The 22,898-nt window shown below is 37.0% G+C and overlaps 2 protein-coding genes across 3 annotated transcripts in view; one reads left to right on the plus strand and one right to left on the minus strand.

Moving 5' to 3' along the window:
- Positions 1–1,261: 1,261 nt before the first annotated feature.
- Positions 1,262–22,434, minus strand: LOC112570819 (thyroid adenoma-associated protein homolog). 2 transcript variants are annotated; one of them, XM_025249455.1, is made up of 39 exons: positions 22,317–22,434; positions 22,043–22,149; positions 21,699–21,802; positions 21,137–21,303; positions 20,710–20,742; positions 20,383–20,431; positions 19,786–19,961; positions 19,225–19,310; positions 18,540–18,841; positions 18,029–18,146; positions 17,778–17,847; positions 17,484–17,677; positions 16,689–16,847; positions 16,315–16,396; positions 15,842–15,996; positions 14,709–14,864; positions 14,317–14,418; positions 13,889–14,009; positions 13,558–13,709; positions 12,571–13,178; positions 12,069–12,211; positions 11,547–11,743; positions 11,119–11,228; positions 10,667–10,799; positions 10,329–10,448; positions 10,068–10,190; positions 9,698–9,795; positions 9,406–9,492; positions 7,692–7,823; positions 7,187–7,361; positions 6,209–6,315; positions 5,240–5,852; positions 4,911–4,976; positions 4,147–4,187; positions 3,825–3,894; positions 3,497–3,653; positions 2,759–2,872; positions 2,342–2,490; positions 1,262–1,897 (listed from the first exon to the last, which is right to left on the minus strand). In XM_025249455.1, the coding sequence occupies exons 1-39, from the start codon at positions 22,354–22,356 to the stop codon at positions 1,394–1,396; spliced, it is 6,120 nt and encodes a 2,039-aa protein (XP_025105240.1). In that variant the 5' UTR covers positions 22,357–22,434; the 3' UTR covers positions 1,262–1,393. The 2 variants fall into 2 exon arrangements, with proteins under 2 accessions (XP_025105240.1, XP_025105242.1); XM_025249457.1 differs by lacking the exon at positions 22,317–22,434 and having other exon boundaries at positions 21,137–21,293; positions 22,043–22,071.
- A 176-nt stretch (positions 22,435–22,610) lies between these two features.
- LOC112570576 (uncharacterized protein CG43867-like) overlaps positions 22,611–22,898 on the plus strand; it is a 66,842-nt gene continuing 66,554 nt past the window's right edge. The window contains 1 exon segment of the mRNA XM_025249088.1: positions 22,611–22,671. The gene's annotated coding sequence lies outside the window, so the exon portion shown is untranslated.

Consider the following 22,898-nt stretch of genomic DNA (forward strand, 5'->3'; position numbering starts at 1 on the left):
CCAGTTATTTTCCCTTTCACTAAAAGTGGCTTTCATCTTACCTATTCCTTTGATCTGTCAGATAATATAACTACTCAACAAAGAAACTAAAATCAGCATGTAAATGCCCTGCTCAAAAATGTGAGAAGTCTGCCTAAGTGGGAAAGGTATGCATGGGAATAGGGTATCTTGCTCTGATCTGAATTCCCAATTTATGCCCAATCTGATCTTTGGTAAATGGATTAGTTGAAGATGTCTGACAAATAGTTTTACAGAATAAAGTGATCAGAAATCAAGGAAAAACAGATATGGCATGGGAATATTTTACTATCCATTTGTCATGATAAGCATATGATTGATTGAAAGATGTTTCTGAAATAGTGTAGTGGTAAGGCTTGTACATTCTTCTTTTCCTTTAATTCTTTCCCTTGACCAATACCACGAACTTGTACTACTCGACTGCTGGCAGACGATTTTTTCCAGTTAACTGCTAAAACGAGGCATGAGTCACATTATTTGTTTAGGCTCGGCGAGACTAACAGCAGATCACTTCGCAAGTGACTAAGCATTGGTCTTGGCAGACAGACAGCAATCCACCTATACCCTATACACGTCCATGCCAATACCATCTGATTAGCTATGCTGGTTCACCCATACAGGTTGCTGGATAAAGTCAGTAGCTGACAAGACTCACCATAGTAATCAGTGATAAGCAAGTCCTGCATGGTCTTGTCAGTCCATTCTTCATGTTTGCTGGCCAGTTTGTTTTCTTTTTTTTTGGTCTTGGGGAAGTGGATTGCCGACTGGTTAGAGCGCTGGCATCCGAAATAAGAGCATGCTGGTTCAATGCCCGGTTAGTGCAGCAAACTTCCCCCAGTCGACCCAGCTAGCAGGAATGGGTACCCGATTCCACAGAGCATTGTGGAAGGTAATGCAGTTAGGGGGAGGAGATGGGCACCACCCTCATATAAAGCTGGTCTCAAGAAAAGCAAGGTCTCTAACACCTCACCCACCAACAACCTTAAAGGTTAGGGGATGACATTTACTTTTTTTTTCTCAGTCCATCTTGATGAGGACCTCCCTCCAAGGTATTCTGAAAGACTGACAAGTGCAGTGCTGCAGTTTATGTATAAAAATGCTAAACCATAAATCAATAAGTTAAAAGCAACAATATTCAGGGTCATTAAAAATAAGAAAAAATAGTTTTCAAATGCTGACCCAATATCTCAGTCATATAATTGACTCTCATGCAAAAATTAAAGAGACCCAACACCATTTAAGCTACATAGTATATATTTCTTTTATTTAAATCATTTCTGTACAGTTTTGAAGGCCCTTCATGAGCAGCATTTATGAACATCTGACCAGACAGAAACACACAGCAGTTGGCCTGACATAATAAACTTTTACAGTGTCATATTTCTTCCAGAACTTTCTTCAAAAGGCAGTTAGACACTTCTATTGTATCTGAACACATTTTGACTCTTTGCAGTAATAGTTCATATGCCAGTTCCACTTCGGGGTGACAACCTCTGAGTCTTCCAATTATGAAAACTGACTTTATAATATGTGCCACCACTGCAGCATGGATCAGTGACTGCACCTGTTCATTGTACAGAGATGTTTCTAGATACAAGATTCTTGTGGAAATATCCTTGGTCCTGGAAATATTTGATGTTATTTCTGAAATAGCATCAGTTAATGCTGTCAGGGCTAACTTACTCGCCTCAGGATCAACTGCAAGATTCTTGGTCTGCAGTTGGCAAGCTTCATTTTTTGCATGCAGTTTCTCTGGCAAGCCCTCTTTGTGAGCTTGCACAGACCAGGCTTCCACAGTTCTTGATATGATCCTGGCAAAGCAAATTTCATCTTGAAAACTGTTCAGCTCTCCTTTGTCAAAAAGACGCTGAGTAGAATCCTAGGAGAGAAGGGGAAGAGAGATAAAATAAAAGTAATATATTATGTCATTTGCCAGATATGGCAACAATAAAATAATGATTATAATTTTACTTCTTCAATATGGATGAGCTGACACAATTAGTTGTAGCTATGAAGACTTTTGCATCTGCAAGTGTGAACTATATAGGAAGAGTTAAGTATTATAAACATAACACAAACTTTTGCATGTAGACACAAATATGTGTCAGCATGCATTTACAAGCACGCATTTTTGCACGCCACTTTTGCGTGTGCATGCACACACACACACCTCTCGTCGAAAAGAAGTAAAGGTGCCTAACACCTTAACCAACCCAGTGCAATCAGAAAAAAGACAATGGCAAGTAACTAAAAAATTAAAAGCCAATTCAGCTTCAGAGGAAGACGCTCACAATCAGAATGTAAAGCTTGACCTTACACTTACCTCATAATTACACAGTCTGACACGAGCAAAAAGTTTGTGAAGCCAGTCGAGAACTGTTGACACGCAGTGCAGCTCATATATGTGGCCATGAAGTGCAAACATTGCATTGACCACCTCAAGAAGAGCTTGCTCAGGATGACTGCCACCTTCTGCAAAACCAAAGCAACGTGTAGCTGGTTCTCTGCACTTTACATTATATAGAGCAGAGTCCCAGCATGTGGCCAAGCTCCCTGCACTTCATATTACCAGACTATGCTAACTATATTCGATTATTTATCTGATCATTTGTGCACTCGGTTTCCATCCACTACCCAGCACCCCACTCTCTCTGTTATCGTAAAACATCTCTACCCACCACAACAATTTGATGATATTATAAATATTTACTGGAAACCTATTATTTGCAACATTACTTACCCCTTTGTGATAGAGATGGCTCTGCTGTTACACTGGCCATAACTTCTTTTACTTCAAGGTCATCTGCTTGAAGCAAGTATACCACCATAGTCCAGAAGTCAAAGACAAGGGTTCCTTGAACAGCAAATAATAGTAAAGTTATCCACATGATCACTAAGGAGAGACAACTCGCATTAACAGGTTACAAATATATGACTTGTTTGGCAATGATGTAAAGTCCACTATAGCCAGAACATGTACAAATGAAGAAACTGTCATGGTGTTAGCTAAAGAAGACTAGAGAGTGAAAGTTGGAAACAATAGATGAAAAACAAAAGGCCACAGGCAAGTAAACAGTCTAGTACAATGCCAAGAATGCCATAAAAAAAGTACTGGTCCATACAATGACACTCAAATCATAACAAATCCAATCAGAAGAACAAATCTGTTAGGTGAAGGGGAAACTCTCATCAAACAGAAATTTTCAAGGGAGGGAAAGTTAAATGTGCAAAAATTAGGAATTTCTCTTCAATGCACACAAATTATAAAACAGTTAATATGAAACTTGAAAAAAAAAAACAACAACAAGCCAATATCTTAGGCCCTGATATCCCACTCTCACAGTATTCTCTAAAAATTATACCACTACATCCTAGTTGTAAGGTGGCTGAGAAAAATGCAAATTTGAATATAAATATAAACAAAACTACATCTGAATATGAATTTCTACAGCTTCATAACCTAGAAGTTTTTCCTTACCTAAACACCTATCCTTGTCTAGCAACAGAGATGATGCATGACTGCACAGAATGTGAGCACAGGCCAGCTGAAGCTCTTCTGGTTGTTCTGCCTGACACCACATCATGAGAATGTCTTTCAGTTTACAAAGAAGACTTCTCACTCTTTCGGTGGAGCCCTGAAAACAAAAACATTACTGTGACCTATATAAATTTAAGATATCAGCTTCTTTTATATGTGTGTGGGTGTGTGCGCATGTGTTTATTTATAGATTACAGGGTACACAAATTCAAATGCTTTTTTGCACATACATGCAGACACTCTCTCTCACACACACACACTGTCTAACCTGCATTTTTTTCAGCAAGTAAGGTAGAAGGCTGCCGCAGAATTTCATTACTGATGCCTTGACGTCTGACCTGAAAAATTGACTGAATTATACAGACATGAACAAAATTCCTGGTTATCTCCAGCATGCACACACACCAAAGGTCATCTTGACATTCAAGAGATTGAATTTCAGTCCTGTGTACAGGGTCAGTTCATCATTAAGACAACGACATTTAACAGGAAAGATGGTATCATCAAGATACAGTAACCAGGACAATTTTGTACTCACAGGAAAGATGGTATCATCAAGATAAAGTAACCAGGACAATTTTTTTACTCACCTTTTCTGTACATCTATTTTGAGCAAAAGGCTATCAAATACCTGCCAAAAAATAATGTGCATGTTACAATTTTTAGAGCTTAGATACAAAATACGTTAAAATAGCTTTAGCTATCTTAAAATGATTCATACTCTACTTCTCTTCTTCCCCATTCTTTTCAAGAAGCTTAAAGGAAGGAAATTTTGATATTTATGTGTAGCATTTAAATGCTTTTCTAACAAACTATTGCGGAACTACATGTGACAATACCTGATTTGAGCCTGTTTTTAAAAGTTTGAAACATAATCCCACAATGTCACAAAGCAAAAACTATTTATGTGATTCAGCTTGTTAAATCTATTTGATTTAATGTTTAAGATTTCAGAATGAAAACTTTCAGTCAAATTCTTAAGTACAATCTTTTCTTAAGCCTTTATTAAGAGATTCCAGAGCCAGAAACAACTTGTAAAATGGTGAAATTGATTTGATGATGAAACTACTACAGTATCTTCATCTAATGATATGATGAGGACAAGATAAATAAAAAAAACCAAACGAACAAAACATGAGACTAAATTTCAACAATGACCATCAAACAATCTGCCACACATCTGAAAATGATGATTTGAAGACAATTCTCCCATGTTCTACAACAAATGAAGGCTTGTATTTTAGGTCCACTTAAGAAACAAATTAGTCAAAGCATTTCTTAAAACCAATAAGTGTTTAGTCTAAGAAAGTGCTTGTACAGAAATCAAATTTGTAGAAAGAATCCTTACACTTACATCAATCAAGTTCTCATCACTGGTGTACTGGCTAATATCAGGAACAGACAAGAGTACCTGGAACACCTGCAAAAAGCAAATACACAAGACTATTTTATAAATGATTTACTTTTTGTATATGTGTAATTTCTCAAATGCTTTTATTGTTTCTTTTTAAAACTCAGCATCTTGAGGGTTTCTTTTTGTGCACATACTTAACTATTTGCAAGGTCGATATGGGTACACATGGTAAACAATAGAACTATTTGACTGACACTAATTTTAGATATAGGCCAGGAAAAAAGTGCCTGCTGTATCCATAATAATCCATATCCTGACATTTTTCTCACCTTGATCAAAGTTGCCGGATGTCCTTCAGCCTGCAGTCCCATGCGCAGCAGCTGATGCACTACAGCTTCTGTCAGGATGCTACCAGTAATTTTATCTTCCTCATTTTCTTGGCATATGTAAGTTGTCTTCCCATTATCAGCAAAATAATCAGCAGCTAAGCCATCAGTATCCTGAGATTCTGAGAGCCTACTAATGTCTTCTTTTCTGTCTAGAGTCTGTGCCAGGTTTGTTTTCAACATTTTGGCTTTTCCTGAACTTGCCAACAATGAGTCTAGTACAGATATGTGGACTTCATAGGCATCAAAGTTTAATAAATCTAAGATGACGCTTTCTGAGTCATCTTCATTCATGCTGCTGCTGACTTCTAAGACAAGCCACTTCATGGCCAGCAATCCCATGCAACTAAGAAAATCTGGAAGAGAGGGGGTGTAAAGACTGTACTCTGATGCCTTCTTCACCTCTGACCGCAAGGTAGTCAGGAAAAGACATTTGATAGTATTGAACATATCTACATCACGTGCAGAAAAGCTCATTTTAATGACTTCTGCGTGGGATAAAACCAGGTTAAGAACCTCCATGGCCACCTTCCTGGTTAACAGGCATTTATTCTCTCTGAAAATATCAAAATACCAGAACACATTTTAATTTCAATAAAGGTGATCAGTTATTTGCTGTGTATTTTGAAGCACAAAAAGTAATAAATGGGATAAACAAATGACAAAAAATTGAATGGAATCATTTGAAGGCCTTAAAAATGTAAACAGGCATAAGTAAAAACACTGTTTCTTTTAAATGTGAAAACCAATATAAGCAGGCCCCAATCCACAAATATTCAAGGTAGGCCAACCAGAAAGCACACACTTCATATTCCAAATGCACACTGCATCAATAACCATATATGCCTGAGGGTAAGAAACAGCTTAAAGAGAAATGTAGTAAATGGATTAAACAAACTCAAGCTAACTGACCTTGTCACAAGCCAGGAACAGGCTCCCAGCCCAGCAAGGCACACATCACAGGCTTCATGTAACAGACCACCACTCACGTCAGGCAGCAGCAGGAGGAGATGATGCACCTGTCAGGTGTATAGACATACATATGAACCTTGCTTTCTGATAGCTGGTCAAGAAGCAGAAGACAGAACAATGGACATGTGTGTGTGTGTGTGAACATGAATACATGTATTCTAGGAACATATGTGCATGTGGACATGAATATACATTTGTGGGTGCATGTGTGTATGTAAGCATGAATATATATTTGTTGACATGAATAATTCATGTGTGTGGGTTTGTGGACATGAATATGTGTGTGTGGTGGGGGCAGGACAGTAGCCATGAAAGTAGGTGTATATGCATGTTTGTATTCCAGATTGTTATAACTTCCACTGATAGTCTTGAGAGACAATTGAAACAGAAGTTGGGAGGGTGGGTGAACAATTTAAGAAGCAAAGCAGAAATTGAAGTAAGCGCGTGTACCTATATATATATATAGAGAGAAAGTGGAACCTCAATTATCTGGTCTTCAATTAACCATGCATTCAGTTATCTGGGATCAACACCCTATCCTCCCAGAAAAAAGCCCATCAAACCAGTGCTCTACAGTGTCATGGTTCAAAAATACCTTTAGCAAAGAGAACAGGATTACACGTACTTGCAAAATGCAAGAAGTAATATGAGAAAAACATCAACCATTGTCTGCTGCAAGCCAGAGAAAAGAGTTATTTTATCAATATCTATAAAACCACAAATTGTTGAACAATTTGTAAAAGGCATTATGGAGCAGCTTCCTTTCTAGGATTGCTCATCTTTCTTTCACAGTCAACTGCAACCATGACTGTTGATTAAACTTTTTTGTAAAGAACATCATTCACCATGCTTTCTACTGACTCTCCCCAATACTCACTGTTAAAACATTATTTTTAAGACCAAGCAAACATTTTATACCTGCAGGAGAACACCATGCAGATGACTCTGTGAAATCCTCAGCTTCTCCTCAGGGCATTTAGGGAGATAACTCAGTAATGTTGTCAGCACCTTACACATTTGTTCTTTGTTGACCAAGGGTTGCAGTGCTCTAGCGGCCATAATACGTGTCTTGTACACAGGGCTGCTGGCACATCTACACACATCATGATGATTAGTATCTACATGAATCTGATGTACAAGAAATTAAACAGCTGTATTCACTCACAATGATAATAAAAAAGACCTCCACCAAAAAAAAAAATTATCTCCATGTATCCCCAACCATCCCGACAAATACTAGACCCAAACAACTGAAGACTACCATATGGTAAATTCATGTAAAGTAAAAACACACTCACACAAAACACCAGCTTTGTGAGTTAAAAATGTGAGTCCACATGTGCAGAAAGTGAATTCTCATCTACAATTCCATTCTTTTGTCAATGAAACACATACAACATGGAAAATGAAACTGGATTTTTACTTGATGACGTGTGGGACAAATGCTGCCAGGTTAAGGTGAGTGGAGTCTTCTTCCATGGTGGATGGGTAAAGGTGTCCCAGCACCATTAGTACAGGGTACAGTGATGGACGCAAATGCAGCTGTCCAGTCTTTCTGTTGAACATATTTGTAAATTTAAGTGCCTTCAATCAGTACACCTAAAGGTTGAAATGTGTCAAAAGCAGACAAAATAAGGCACACAGGTATGTCCAATAATAAAAATAAAAAGTACTATTTTTGGTGGTAAAATTTCTTTCTTCGAATACTTACCAGATGCCACTGACTGCATCCAAGGAGTTAGAGGGGTGTTCAAGGTCCTTTAGGTAGAACCTAGCAAACATGCAACATATGCAGCCTTGATGATAGCTTTAATCCAGGCCGCAACTGTTTGTGCTATCTGACTTTCCTTCCTAACCCCACCTCTGCAAGAGACATCTCGGCAAGGGTCAGTCCCTTGCTCTTTCTCCAGCTCTCAAAAACCTTCCACTTAATAACACCTTGATAACTTCTAAAGTGGAGGGCCTTCCTGCGGCTGTGATGTGAGCCACTGCTTCACGTGCTTCTTCCTGACAAGACCCAGGCATGAAAGTTGAGCCGGGGGTGGGGGGGAAACCTGACTGAGGTTTCTTTAACAGAGTTTGCATGGATGGTAGCTTCCGTGGCATCACCAGAGACAACGCTGCTAGCTCTGAACTCCAAGATCGACTCCAGTTGAGAAGTGCCACTAGAATAATTTCTACCTTGTTGCCCTTGATCTTTGCCAACACTTTGAGTAGCTGGACTGCTGGTGGATATGTATAGGCGCTAAGTCCACCCCATGGTTCAAGTTGCTGCTCAGACCTGCGCTGCCCTGTTCCCCACCACAATGCAGCGGCACACTTACCTCTGCAATTGGATAACGGGACTTTTCCGGCTGTCTAACCTTACCTTTTCTTACTTTGTGTTTCTCTAACAAGCAAGATAAAGGGTCTGTCCCGAACCCTGCATCCACCTGTCCTCGGACCTGCCTTGTAAGATGACACAGCAGATTGGTGGAATATGGCATACAGTTGAGACATCTTCCACGTGAATTTGCTGGGGACACCACACACCGTATATGGTAAATTCCATAGCACTTCGAAGGACAAGGTAACCGACACACGACCAAACGCGGGCAGAGCCGAGCAAAAACTGGAGTAGAGCGTTCAATGACGTGTCAGGTAGGGATAGGGTGGGAGAGAGCTTTATTCAGTTCTACCGTGTTGCATAGTTTGGACAGCTGGATACGAGGTAGCTAGAAGGTAAACTCAATATAGTCCTATCATCTGGTACAGTAAGAAGAAATACACCAACACATTTTTTTTATGACAAGGCTAACTCTGTCAAACAGACCATTTGAATTTGTTTTGCTATTAAGACTCTCACTGCAAAAATAAAGTTTACCGTGCCATCAGTTTCAGCTACTTTTGAAAGTGACATACTTCAGTACTCCCTGGTTTATATTCCATAAGCTACTCTTTGTAGGTAAACAATTATACATATACAGGAGGCAGGAAAAGTAGAATTAACCATTTCATTTAAACCTGCAATCGCTTTCAGCACATCACTTCGTGAACCTTTCTGTGGTTCATCTGTTTGAGTATTATCCTAGGTTTTCTGCAAAAATTTCCCTAAAAGGCAGGATTATTGTAATCTATGGTAGAAGGTTTATACTTACGCAGCACTTTGTGTAGCTGTCTCCAATTCCGTTAACAAGAACTGAAAAAGAGCTGGATACTTGTAGAAGAAAGCCCGACCTGTCTGACTGTAAATGAAGAACAGTAAACCATGTACTTAAACTAAACATAAACTCAAACTTTAAAGGTTATGTTGTATGCCTTTTCTGACACTTTCAAACTTTCCACAAAATGATTGTGATTTGATAGTTAGTTGTATCTTGCATATTGACCTTCCAAAATAATTTAAAGCTCTTTTGGAAAATGAATGCTATAATATAGTCTGCTACTCACCTGTTCCTTTTAGATATCACACTATCATCCTTGTTACGCTTAACACCAAACATGCGAGTGATGAGAGCACTTAGTAGGAGAGTTGCAGAGTTGCGGATCTGAAAATTGTAAGCATGTCAAATAACAATTTTACTTAAACCTTTCCTTATATGTGTAGAAAAAGACTTAAACAAACAATACCAGGCTCTTCTTCTTTCAATATCTTTATCCTACATCAGGCTTCCATCTCTTAAATAAATTGAAACCAACTTAGTTTGAATATTTTCTCACTAACCTGGAGGAATAAAAACTAATTTGGAAGGAACTGAGGTTAATACGAAGTAGAAAATAGTCTGAAAAATTATGGTAAAGATTAGCTACATGTTTTCACCTCCCAGTACTGTGATTTGAAGCCCCTGACAGCTGCCATCAGACCTTCTGAAATGTAAGACGCCACATCCTCTCCCAGCCGGGTGTCTCGGAACAATGCTCGTAAGATGTTTAAAGCATGAACCTGCTCACATAATACAAGATACAAGTTGGAAAAAATAAGGATTTGTTAGAAGACATATTTAACAGAGGTTTATCATAAATAAACAAGGTTTCAAGTTTATCGAAATCTGATAAGACAGAAAAAGATACGCTTACTCACACATGTGTCTGTTCTGCTGGGATGGAGGGTTAATGAAGAAAATGCAACATCCAGCAGTTGCCTCATGACCTGATGGAAACTTAGTCGACCTGTGGCAGGAGACTCTGTCGCAAGTATAGCCTGGACACAACACAAGACAAGAAGTGTGAGTATGCACTCTAACAACACATAATAGAAGAACTTTAAGTATGCACTATGAGCTCTAAAATAATAATCATACCTCATGATAACTTAGACATATGAGCTTCAGCAGCGCACAGCCACAGCAAGCAGAAGAGTGACAAAAGCTGGGGCATCAAATGAACAAGAAAGAGGGAAGGAGAAGAAATGTGATGAACCTGCAAGAAGAAAGGGATTCCAGCACTCCTCCGAGTGGCACACAAAGCTGCTGAACGATCCTCCGCCACAACAACTGCCATGACATCTCTTAGCCATTGTTTAGGTAGCTGCTGCAATTGGCTCCATGAACTTCTGTGGACAAAAAGAATGGGATGAAAACTGTTGAAAAACCGAATTGGAGTGAAAAAAAAATGTCATCCATAATGGAAAGGCAGCATGTAGTCCAGACTACCTGGCCCAAGTTTTCACTTCGTAGAAAGAAACAAGGATTAGAAGTAAAAACATCTACTTATTTAAAAAAAATATACATATATACAAAATACATTCGCACATATATAGAAAAATATATTTTAAAAAATCTCCATTGACTTTAATAGCATTTACAATATTTTTAAATATGATTGCCTAAAACCAAAGACTAAACATAATTTAAAACAGAGTGGTGAATCACCTCCATAGCATCTGACACATCATGACAAAGCCCGCATATGCCAGCTCAAAGGCACCACGGTGTAGCGACTCCATTAGCTGTTTCTTAAAGTAAAAGCCTATGTCCTCCACCTGTTATTGCCAAGATGAAAGAAAAGCTATTCACACCTTTATTGACATATAACTTAGACATATCAGTTAGCTAATATGCCCTAAGATGTCTTCTTCTCCCATCATAGCAATAAATATGACGAATAATAAGTCTTGGGAAAAAAAACTTAACGTGCCTAGACCTCCCAGTTTCAACAAATTAAAAAACTTCATATTTTTAGGCATTTGTAGGGCAATGAATACTTTATAATACTTTACTAAGTTACCTCAGCAAGAGATTTTTGTACTTCTAGATTTAGTTATTTATCTTTCCCTTTAAAAAAAAAATTTTAAAATTACCTGTCGTAAAGAAAGCAATCCCTGATTAACCCCAGGCTGAGTTACAGGCAAACTGAGACACAACTGTCCCAGCAGTAAGGACACTTCTTTTATGCTGCGCCAGCTACACACTACAAGGTACTCAGGCATAAGGGAGACAGTCTGCTGAACATCCTCGACTTCAGCTATTATTTTTACATCAAAATTTAGACCTGGACCTGCAAAAAATACAGAAAATAATACATGGGTAAATGTCAGGATCCTCAATCACAGTAAACATCTTTCAACTTAAGCCACAAATATGTTCATACTCACCTCCCACAACAAAGTCCTTGAATATTTTAAAGAGGATTTTAAGACCAAGGACAGCATCACTTTACACATGAGATGTAGCAGCCTTCTCAAATATGAATATCCATCACGATGTTTGGAAAGATTTTTAATCTGTGGCTGTATAAGTGTGGGTTTTCAGTTCAGTTTACTGCATAATGGAATTGCTAACAAATTTGCCAAAAACTAGGCTAAAATAAATTCCATCTTAACCTAAAATGGCTTCCTGGGGTATGTTTCCCTCAGGTGATGAGTTTTGCACCACAGGGGACACTACCTCTGCCACCTGAAAGCAGGTTTGAAGCAGACAGTGGATGAACTCTGCCCACAAAGCTCTGCATCTTTCATCCACTGACCTATAAAACACACACACAAATATTGGCATAAAAGTTGTTGATCAAACCATCCAAGCAAATCTATAAACAAGAAAGAAAGAGAGGAAAACCACATATTTCTCTCACACTTCTGAGACAAGAGTAAAAACAAAAGTACTTATCTGATGGAAAGTATAACATGACTTTGCACACAAAAAAAAAAGATAACTGCACAGACTAAAACATGTCTGTCTGTCCTCCTGTAGACTGTCAGCAAGTGTCATCCAGACACATACAGAAATGTAAGTATGCTACTTTAAGTCATATTTTCACATAAACTTGTTACAAAGACTGAGTACAAAAAAGTTACTGTATGGAACAAGTTTGCTGAAAGTCCATACCCAAGATCAAGTGTGCTAAGGATGCAGCGGATACTGTGAAGGGTGGGATGCATGGGGCGGCTGGCAGCTGCCACTACCAGACTGTGCCGAGCAATTACTACTTGGTCAACCAGAAGTGACAGCAACACCTGCAGCTGATGCAGCACTGTTGGGACTTCAATGTTGCTGGCCGAAAGCCACACACCACTCACAGTATCAAGAACCAGTTCTTGTGCACGTAGATGATTTTCCTGTACAGTACATTCAGCTGCTTCTGATTTTGATAAAGGTGCACTATGTTTTCCACCATGTTGTGCAGTGCAGTCTAATAACAATGGATTCTGAATGTTGAATAAAATGTAAGGTGCTGCCTCACTCAGGCCTCCATTGGTGCAGGTATCATATGAGGGGTCTGGGTCTCTTTTCTGAGGACAAGACTTTTCTTGCAACAGTTTCTTGATGCAAGCAGGGTTCTGTAGCTCAAGCTTATGTCCCTTGATCACACTTGAAATACACGACTGCTGCAGCAAAAAGCGAAACAGGTAGGCAGCTGTACTGCTGTCTTGAGGCCTGGTGCTTGTAGCAAGATTCATGGCACAGGAGTACAATTCCTTGCAATGTTCTTCAGTCTGTTCAGGAAGAAAATGTCCATAAGAGACAAAATAAAACAGCAAATTCTCTCAGCAATGCCATGCTAGGAAAATATGTCTGTCAACAAAAGCAGATAAATAGTACTTGTCATAAATTCATGTATAACTTTGTATCATTGAAACTGATAAAAAATTCACAAAATCACACAGCATCTTAGCACAGTTTTACAAAGCAGTAAAAGTTAGCTTCATTACATGTGTAAGGACTTTTGTGAATTGTATACAATTATTACCAAAAGATTTTCTTCCTACCTGATATATCTGCATTTCCACAAAATATTGCAACTGGCAGATTTTACAATTGAAGAGTGAACATGCTAACAAGACTATTCCCAAGAACCAAGTCTGCTGCACCTACCAACAAATTCCTGTGTTTATTAGTACAAGCCAGCAGCAGTTTAAATGCCTCATGCTTGTTCTCTTCATAAGTGTCAGTCATACACTCCAGCAGTGAGTGAAGATGGTGAAGAGTTACTCTTCTGAGTAGCTGGTAGCTGTCTCTAACAGTCTCTGTTGGCAACAACAAAGATGAAATAATTTCAAATGCCATTAAAGCTCATCTATCTCAAAAACTGTCCTACTCCTAAGCCACTAAAGGTTAACCCTAATTCTAACCCAACTCTAAAAAGTCCTGAAATTTTTTTTTTTGAAAATTGTATAAATTTTCTATAGAACTTTTAGAGCATCACCTGATGTTTGAATCTCTTGAAGCAGAAGTGACAAAACGGATAAGCTCATCATACGACGAGCAAAGGCAGCACCAGGGTACAGCTGCTCAAATAAATACTCCTCCAGCCAGGCTAAAAATGACTGGAAACAAAGAAAGGAAATCACCCAAATAAATAAACACAGACCTTGATATTTCAGAGCTTTATGTTGCTCAGTGTGCCTCACTGTCCACTGTCTGTTATCTTTCATTTATCATTACTGGTCTGCACAGAGTTTGATCTATGAAGCTACACATTATAAGTATACATTATTATTATTGTTAAAGAAAGTAACTTCCTAAGTTTAACAGTATTAGCTAAGTTCAAAGTCCTCTGGTACAGTACAAAGAAGAAATGGTAAAATTTCATGGCTGGAAGATGATGAGCAATAAGATGGTCACAGAACTTACATTATAGCTTGCAGCTGCATCCTTCCATGGCTTTCTTTGCACCGTGTCAGGTTTCTTGTTGCGCAGAAGTGCACCATAGCTTTCAATAATTCTGGTAAATAACTAAGAACAAAAATTTTAATAATTAGAAAACACAGAACTGTTGCTAGCAAAACCAGCAAAAAACACACCAGAAAAGACTCCAAGAGACAGGTGAAAACCTGATGTGTTTCATCTTTACCATTTTGGAATATTTAAAGGTTCTAAGAACATAGCTTTTTTTTAAATTTTAGGCTCCATAAGCATGCTCCAAATCCAAATTTTTGGCATAAACCCTTATACTGATTCCTATGCATTTTGTTTTGATGTTATTTTCACTCCAAAATAAAAGGACAAGATGTGATGATTCTAACCTTTCTTAAGGAAGATAGGACAGACTGTCTGAAAGCAGGTGACTGGTTGTTGAGATTGTGGGGGATGAAGTACTGCACATGATCAAATTCCAGTTGACTAATCAACTCTGTCGTCTTCTTGTTTTCACACAGTAGGGCAAATGCATCCAGTCTCACCTGTTACAAGTTTCTACAATCAAGTTTATCATCATCAAGAAGGAAGTTTTATTACTTTTATCCTTATGTTTACAAATAATACTGCATCACATTTTCTCTCTTTAAAATCATTCCACAGTTCACTTAATATACCCCTCATGTAAAGTAACAGAGGAAGATGAAGTACACTTTGGAGTTAAAATGTGAAACTTACTTGCACCTTAGAGTTTGATATTTACATCAGGGTTACATCAGGTTTACATCAAAACTGAGCGTATTGTTAGCATCAACAGACAAAAATACCATAAAAAATCTGTCATTATATCTTTTTTGTGTATTTAAAATTAGAAACAATTATGCCATAGAAGGATTGCAAGTTTGGAAATTATGTATGGTTACAGCATAGTCAATCTTACTAGTCAGCTAGTGTGAATGGTTTTTCACAAAGTGTTGCAATATATTTATGCTTAGTTTTTCGTCTGTAGAATATGATGACAAAACTGTCTGTTGCTTATCATGTAATATTGTCATATTTGTTGTCTCCATTTCCATGGGGCAATGGCGTTAGAATAAATCAATCTCTCTCCTACACCCCCTCTATTTCACAAACACTATATACTACCAACATCTTTCAGCGTCACCACAGTACCAAAACACATGCAAGTAGGCACATATGGATGCTTGCTTGCACACTTGCACTATACATGATGCTCAGAGAGTATGAGAAGACACATTCAACAATTATTAGTCCTGACACAAGCTATGGCAGAGTTCAGATAGGCTACTGCTTCAGCAAAGAAAATGTTTCTCAGCCAGAAAATTCAGACATGTCTATACCTGAGGACGTAAGGCAGAAATAATTAATGATTAGAATCAGGATGCAGTAAGAAAGTAAACTTCTGATATCATATGTGATCTGTAAGGTATTACAAAAACTATGCCTTAAGATTATATCATTAATGGAGAAAATTATATCTAGAAATGAATATTTAGATAACCTGCTCATCTTGACTGCCAAGTGCATCACGAACTCTGTCTGCAAAAGTTGACACACTGTCCAGACCACACTGGGGCCAAGCCAGCAAGCCTCCTGTTCGGGCTCTTCGCATACAAATAATCAGAGCCCCAAGAGATCCACCACTATGTCTACCATCTAGAATATGCAACAAAGTTGACAGGAAACAGAAGACTTTACATCATGCTGCAAAATGATGTATAGTCATAAACCTATTAAAAAATACAAAGATTTTGGGGTCGCCAGAAATCTTGCACATAAGTGTACTTCATTTGCCCAGTGTAACACTTGAAAAGACACATATTGCATGTCAAAGTATTATCAAAGTGATGCAGAGGCATAAAAATCTTGTTAATATTTTATTTATTTTTTTTACTCTTTACATAATGTTTAGTCAAATTATATGGAATATGGTTTTTTTCTTCTAGATACGTCCAAATGAAAAAAAAAACTTACCTTGTTTCCCGGAAACAGCCAATTCACAAAGTAGAAACTTCAAAACACTCTTTTCACACTTGAGAATTCTGGGCAATAAATACTGAAACAATATGCCTTGTTACAACTGGAGGGAAAATGTAAACTCTAATCCAATATGTATAGTCAAAAAAATTTTTTACAAAGTGGATCTGAAAGAATAGTAAAATCTTAAAGAGCAGAAAGAAACAAATCTCAGAAAAAAATACATATCTCTTCAATGCTTACAAAAAATGCATAGACAAAATCTAAAGAAACTGCAGGAACAATGATAAAGTGCCTCGAGGAGTTAAACACCAACTGTTATAATTTAAATAAATATACGATGTTTTTCAAAGAAACATAAAATAAACTACCTCTATAATGTGTTGCTTCAGCTTTTTGTTTGACCCGCATAGTCCAGATATCACTGGACTGATCCACTCTTGGAGCCAGTTTTTAGTAGTGGTCTCATCTTCTGGCTGACATCTGGTGACCTTGTCAGCTTTCATCATCCTTTCATATAAATCACTGACCTTTGAAATGGCAAAGTTATATAATTAGGGATTTATGATCTATATACTCCACTAACATCAAAGCCACATCACAACAATGGACATCCATCCTTTCATTATTGTCTTCATTTAAGTGTATTGAGTACGCAGTCTCATTAACAAGACTTTATGTGAACTCCACCCAAACAACAACAGACAAAAACTATAGAAAAAAAAGAAGAAATATGCTACAAGAGATTACAATGCAATGTATGATTTGAGAATCAAAAGGAGAATATTTTATTGATGATGTTCTTTTTACTTTCAGGCTAGCCTTCATTTGTCCAAATACATTAAGTGTGGGTGAAAAGAATCAAAATTATATTCTTTTATTCTCCTCGCTTATTTACCTATTGTAAATGAAGGTTGTTTTTTTTTTTAATTTTATCCAAGTATCCCATGCCTTTAGACTTGGGAAAAAAAAACAGTAGAAAGCGAGCAAAGGACGTCGGAACCACATGGGCTCAACTGCGGGTTGCTGCCCAAAACTGGGTCCACTGGCGAGGTGTTGTTGCAGCCCTATGCTCCTCGAGGAGCAACTAGGAATAAACTAAACTAATCCTGTGCCTTTTAAGTGCATGCGTAAACAGTAATATTATAGAGGTAATGCTAAGTTACCTGGCATGCAAAACCTTGATCTTGTATCTGTTGAACCAGAGTTAATGGGAAGTTGGCATGAGCTTGAAGAACAGGCGCTGACCCCATGCACTGGACAAGACTACCTAAAACTCCAAACTTGCTTGGATTGCACCAGCTAACATCCAAAACTTGCTTAAGCATGGACAGAAGAAATGGATCACTAGATGGGTTGTCTGCAAAGAGGAAAAAATAAATCACATAAACATCATTTACACACATGCATGCATATACGCCATGCAAGTATCTCTATCCACATCTATGATGTATACTTACCAAATGTAGATGCCAGCATATGGATTTTTATGCAATTTTCAAATGTGATCCTTGAGTTGAGACGAACAATCTAGAACCAAAAAAATTGTTTTAATGATGAGCATTGTTGAGCAAGAAAAAAGTTAAAACACATCAAAATGCACACTTGCCTCCCTAAAATATCATACACAATTTTAAACATGCCACACACACTGCATATATTCATTAACAAAAAAAGAGAATCCTACAGACTGGTAACATGTCACTCTTACTTCCAGCTGATCCTGCCAATGTGTCCAAACAAAATTGAGAAGCTGGCGTGTCACTGAACCACTGCCACTCATTTTAAATTTTTCTCTTTCCTTGATTTGTCCAGTTTGTAAATAACAACTGCAAATGCAGAGATGTCAATGATGAATACATGCTCATCAGTAGAAATGGAAATGAATCAAACAAAGCGAAATGAGACAGCATCCTAAAGAATGTTGATAATTCCATCTGAAATCAGTAAAGAGTCACACTAAATTCATCAGCCAAGATGCAGTCTAATAATTTAAAGCAAATAAAATACTTTGTACTCCGAACTATCCCAAACAGCATTCAAAACAGTTTTCTTTTCTTTCTTTTTTTTTTTTAAGGGAAGAAACTATGATAAGTCAGGTAACTTTATTGCTGTTAGTATAACTGTAGACCAACCCAATAAATTTTGTATGATAGTACACATGAAAAGATAAAACAGATAAAATAGATTTGCAGTTTCAATTTGTTTAACAGAAGACTCACTACATCCGTGTGGTCCATAAAGTAACTGTCTTCACAGCTTGTGCTTGAGTGCTCATGCTCACACATCTCTCATCCAGCTCCAGCAGCTTTTTCAGTATCACTTCAAAGAGAGGTGTTTCATCCTGGGAATCAACCTCTAAAACCATTATTTCTGATGGGAGCATGGATATCAAACCCCACAACATGCACAGTGCTGCCATTGAAGACAACTTTGCCATGTTAATTTGCAGCAGGTCAATGCCCTGCAGCCATGGTGGTAGCTCAATGTTTTTATCTCCACATGTAAACAATGCACAGGTTACCTGCAAGATTTTGAAAGGAAGAAAATAGTTATTAATTTCGGTAATATCCTTACTGTCATTGCAGAAAGTTTGTCAACAAAAGAAAATTGGATATGCTTTATATCAGGAAAATATGCTGCAGAGATTCAAATAAAGTTTTGCTGATGATGATGAAAAATGTATGATTAGACAATTTAATACTTACAATTATTAGCATGTAAGACAATTACAATGAGCAACAAGAACATAGAACTGTGCATGAGAAGGAACAAACAGCTCCTGTATGAATATGAGCTGTTCAGTACAAAGACATTATTCTCAAGATGCACCATCATGCCTATAGCACATATAAAAATACTTGTAAGAGTACAATGCATGACACCCTGCAGTAATTCATCTCCTACCTCAACCAACAAATTTGGGACCGATAAAGACAAAAGGAGCACCAGATTAATGGCACAGCAGCATCGACAGTCAGCCATCATTGGCTCTGCAAGACAATATACATAAAGGTCCCTTTTCTTGAATAAACTTATTATTAGTGCAAGAGCCAAAATAAAATAAAAATACCAAAAGATTATGATTATTAAAAGCATGCTTTTCACCTCAGTGAAAACTCACATAGCTATCAATAAAATATCAGTTTGTAGTAGACAGCATTTTAACAGTGCATGAACAGCACACTCAAGCATCAGTGTTCCACTTCAAATCTGTAAGTATTATGCAACAAAGGGCATGTACTTGTGACAAAACAAGACAAATTAATTCCCAACCCCACTCCTTTTTTTGGAGTGGGAGGGGGTGCTAAATATTAAACTGTAAATTTCCTCGGACAATAAATTATGATTTTAGCATGCCCATAACTTTTTTTCAGATTATCAGACCTACGTCAGACTATGAATGATAATAAAGGACCATTGAATGTATTTAATCCATAAATATACTTCATATCACTTAAATCTCACCATGCAGTAAGATCTGGAGGTCTGCAGAAATCAATTCCCTAAAAGCTGAACTTTGCAGACTCATTATCTCTTCTTGCTGAGGCGCATGCCTCTGAAAAAGTCGATTCAGTGCCTGCATGGTGACATGACAGCTGTGCATTGTGCTGTTCATCATCACTGCTGACTGATCTGGCATCCTTAAAAACAAAAATTACAGAAGTCAAAACATCAAGATCTCTTTAACAAACATAGCCTTCATTGTAATTTAAAGATTGATAACCCAGTTCTTCCCTAAATTCAGCATGAAAAATAAATCCTACAATCAGGACAAAAGGTGTAATTCACCGCCTCACAAGTTTCACTATTATGCCAAATATACATGATGTGTGTATGTCATATATTCATGCGTGTATGCACATTAAAAAAAATTATGTGACCACTCAGTAACCTACAATTGGTTTTTTTTTTTTTTGGTCTATCATGTCATTTTTAAGAGTATTGGGAAACAGTTACACCCTCAAATTGTCTCAGGTTATGGAATTTTAAAAACTATGTTATGTATTTCATTTGTTGGTGTGGTAGACAGGTAAAGGCAAAAAGAAACTATTAATGTCTAACCTGAACATTTGAAAGAAGTAAAACTGAGCTTTTGCAAGAAACACCACCACTGAAATAATAAAGAAAAAAGTATATGCACACAGGTCACACTAATCTCACCTGTTAAGGTTCTCTCAGTCTAAAAGAATTCTACTTAGTAAATTGTTTTAACACACCCTATCATACTTAACATAATAATTATGTATTAATTAAATAAATTTCCTTTCCACGTAGGACCATAGACACAAACACTCAAAGACATAAATAAAAATGAAATTACTTTAGCAGTCACAGAACTGTTACAAGTATAAACGCCCACATTCAATGTGTTAACTGCTATCAAAGTACCTGAAGAGGAGATACTTGTGATGCAATCTTCACCTGCAAAAAAGTTATTTAAACAATATGATTGATTTTAATACACAGCTCTTAAAAATGCATGAATAAACAAGGGGTGAAAGACACATAGGTGCTAGAAGAAAATTTTCACTTGTTTACATCTCCAGATAATTACATGACATTTTTTTTATAAACAACACATGGCTGTTGGCTTTGCTAGTCTAATACATGGCACGCAGGTGTAAATAATTTCTGCTGGAGTCATGATTAATCAAGTTATCTAGCCTGCTGTTGAAGTAATGACAAATATTTCTTCTTTCTGTGACTTCACACAAATTCATTAAAATTTTATGGATGCTCTTTAGTTTAAAGTAAAAAAAAAAAATTTTAATTTTCTAATAAATGCAGTTACAGACATAGGTCAGGGGGTACTAACCTAAAGGGAAGTTATCCATGAGAGAAGTCACATTGTTCACTATCTGGCGGACTGCAGATAGTGGAATAGTAACATTGGAAAATACATCAACAAATGAATCACTCATAAGCTGACACAAGAACTGATGAACTTTTGCTTTCTCTGCTAGCTGGAGATTCTGAAAAAAACTAGTAAATAAATAAGAGTTTTTTACACTCATCCCAAAATTATTGCTTCAAGAAATAAATGGTAAGCCCAATTTCAGAAAATGTAATGACATTTGTGGTACACTACAAAATACTAATATTTATAAGAACACATGGGAAAAAAATGGAACAAAAAGAGAAAAGAATTCAAACTTATTAAAAAGGTTTTTGGTCTATAGCAGTACACATTTTCTAAGACAAATTACTTCTTTTAATTACTTCATAGCTATAGCAATGATATAAAAATTTGTTCACACTTCTTCGATTATTCTCAAGCTATTAAATGGCAAAGATCTATAGTTAACTATTTATGATAACATATTTAGACTTGAGAACATTTTCAGTCTTAAACTTCATTCAAAAGTCAAGCAACATACCTAGATAAACATTTCTTGGCAGGATGTTTAGGATCTAAACTGAGGTATAGTGAAACCACCATTTTTAATAAACAGTCATTTGCAAATGGTACTGCTTGTAAAATCTGAAAAAACAACACACAAACAAACAGAAGAAAAGCAACTCAAGTGTGATATCCAGTGTTGTTGAAACTGGTATTTTATCATTGTGTTAAAAATATTATCATATCCTTTAAAAAAAATTGTACAATGTGAATTTATCTTTGACTTCGAAGTTTATATGTACTATTTTATACAACTATATCTCGCATTGGAGATTTTCACCTCTCGCTTTTCAGTTTTGCTGATGTTCTAACGTTTCTTACCTCCTTCAATAAACAAATATACTGTTTTGAATTATTAATATCTGTTTCACATAACACTTTGATTCTCATCCGAAGATCGTCATCAAGGGAGCACTTCGAGACATAATCTGGAGGGAAAAAAATGTAATCTTCAGAAAACTACTCTCTTTACACCCTCTCTTTCTCATACGTATGAATAAATATTGATCGAACACGGAATCGAATGTTTCAATCGAACAGATCAAGTAACATTCTCATAAAGCTAACAAAAACATGGCAAAAATATTATCATAACCTTCAAGTTCCACTTTCAGTTTATCTGTTAAAGTGGCCATAGCTTAGCTACCAGCACTGCTGAATATCGAACATGCAGCAATGTTTACAGCCGCATGGAGAGCGCCATATTACAGAACTGCAGCAAAAAACAAAAAACAAAAGCCACTCCAACATTCATTTCCTTTTTTTATATTTATAAGTTAGTAACATAAGAAATATTATATACTTAAACTACCTGATATTATTAATACTTGAATTTTTTTGGTCGATATTTCAAGCTCTAAATATCTCCGGAAATATAAAGAATTATATCCGGGTCATGGCTGCATGGGTCAAAGTTTGTCGATGGTGGACGGTTTTGAGATATTGCTGCAGTGAGTGTTCTTTGTGAGTTTACATTGATCATCTGAAGTGCATTAATGTATTTACGAACATAAAATTTCAGTCTTATGCAAATGAAAGCAAAGAGACACAGGGAGAAAGTCTCTTAAGTGAAAGGAGTGCTCTGCGCAGATGAAGCAGTGTAATAGTACAGTGCGCTGTCGAACGCAATAAAACCACCGGCTTACCACTTGTTAAAGTCTTTTCTAAGAGAGTGACT

Source organism: Pomacea canaliculata, linkage group LG8, assembly GCF_003073045.1.
Source record: "Pomacea canaliculata isolate SZHN2017 linkage group LG8, ASM307304v1, whole genome shotgun sequence".
NCBI lineage: Eukaryota > Metazoa > Mollusca > Gastropoda > Architaenioglossa > Ampullariidae > Pomacea > Pomacea canaliculata.

Coding starts and splice junctions, on each gene's coding strand:
- LOC112570819 (XM_025249455.1), bottom strand. CDS start 22,356: ATGGCCACTTTAACAGATAAACTGAAAGTGGAACTTGAAG. Junction 18,147..18,539: donor TTATGGACCACACGGATGTA/GTGAGTCTTCTG, acceptor CTGCATTTGCAG/TTGTTATTTACAAACTGGAC. Junction 17,848..18,028: donor ATTGGCAGGATCAGCTGGAA/GTAAGAGTGACA, acceptor TTTTGGTTCTAG/ATTGTTCGTCTCAACTCAAG.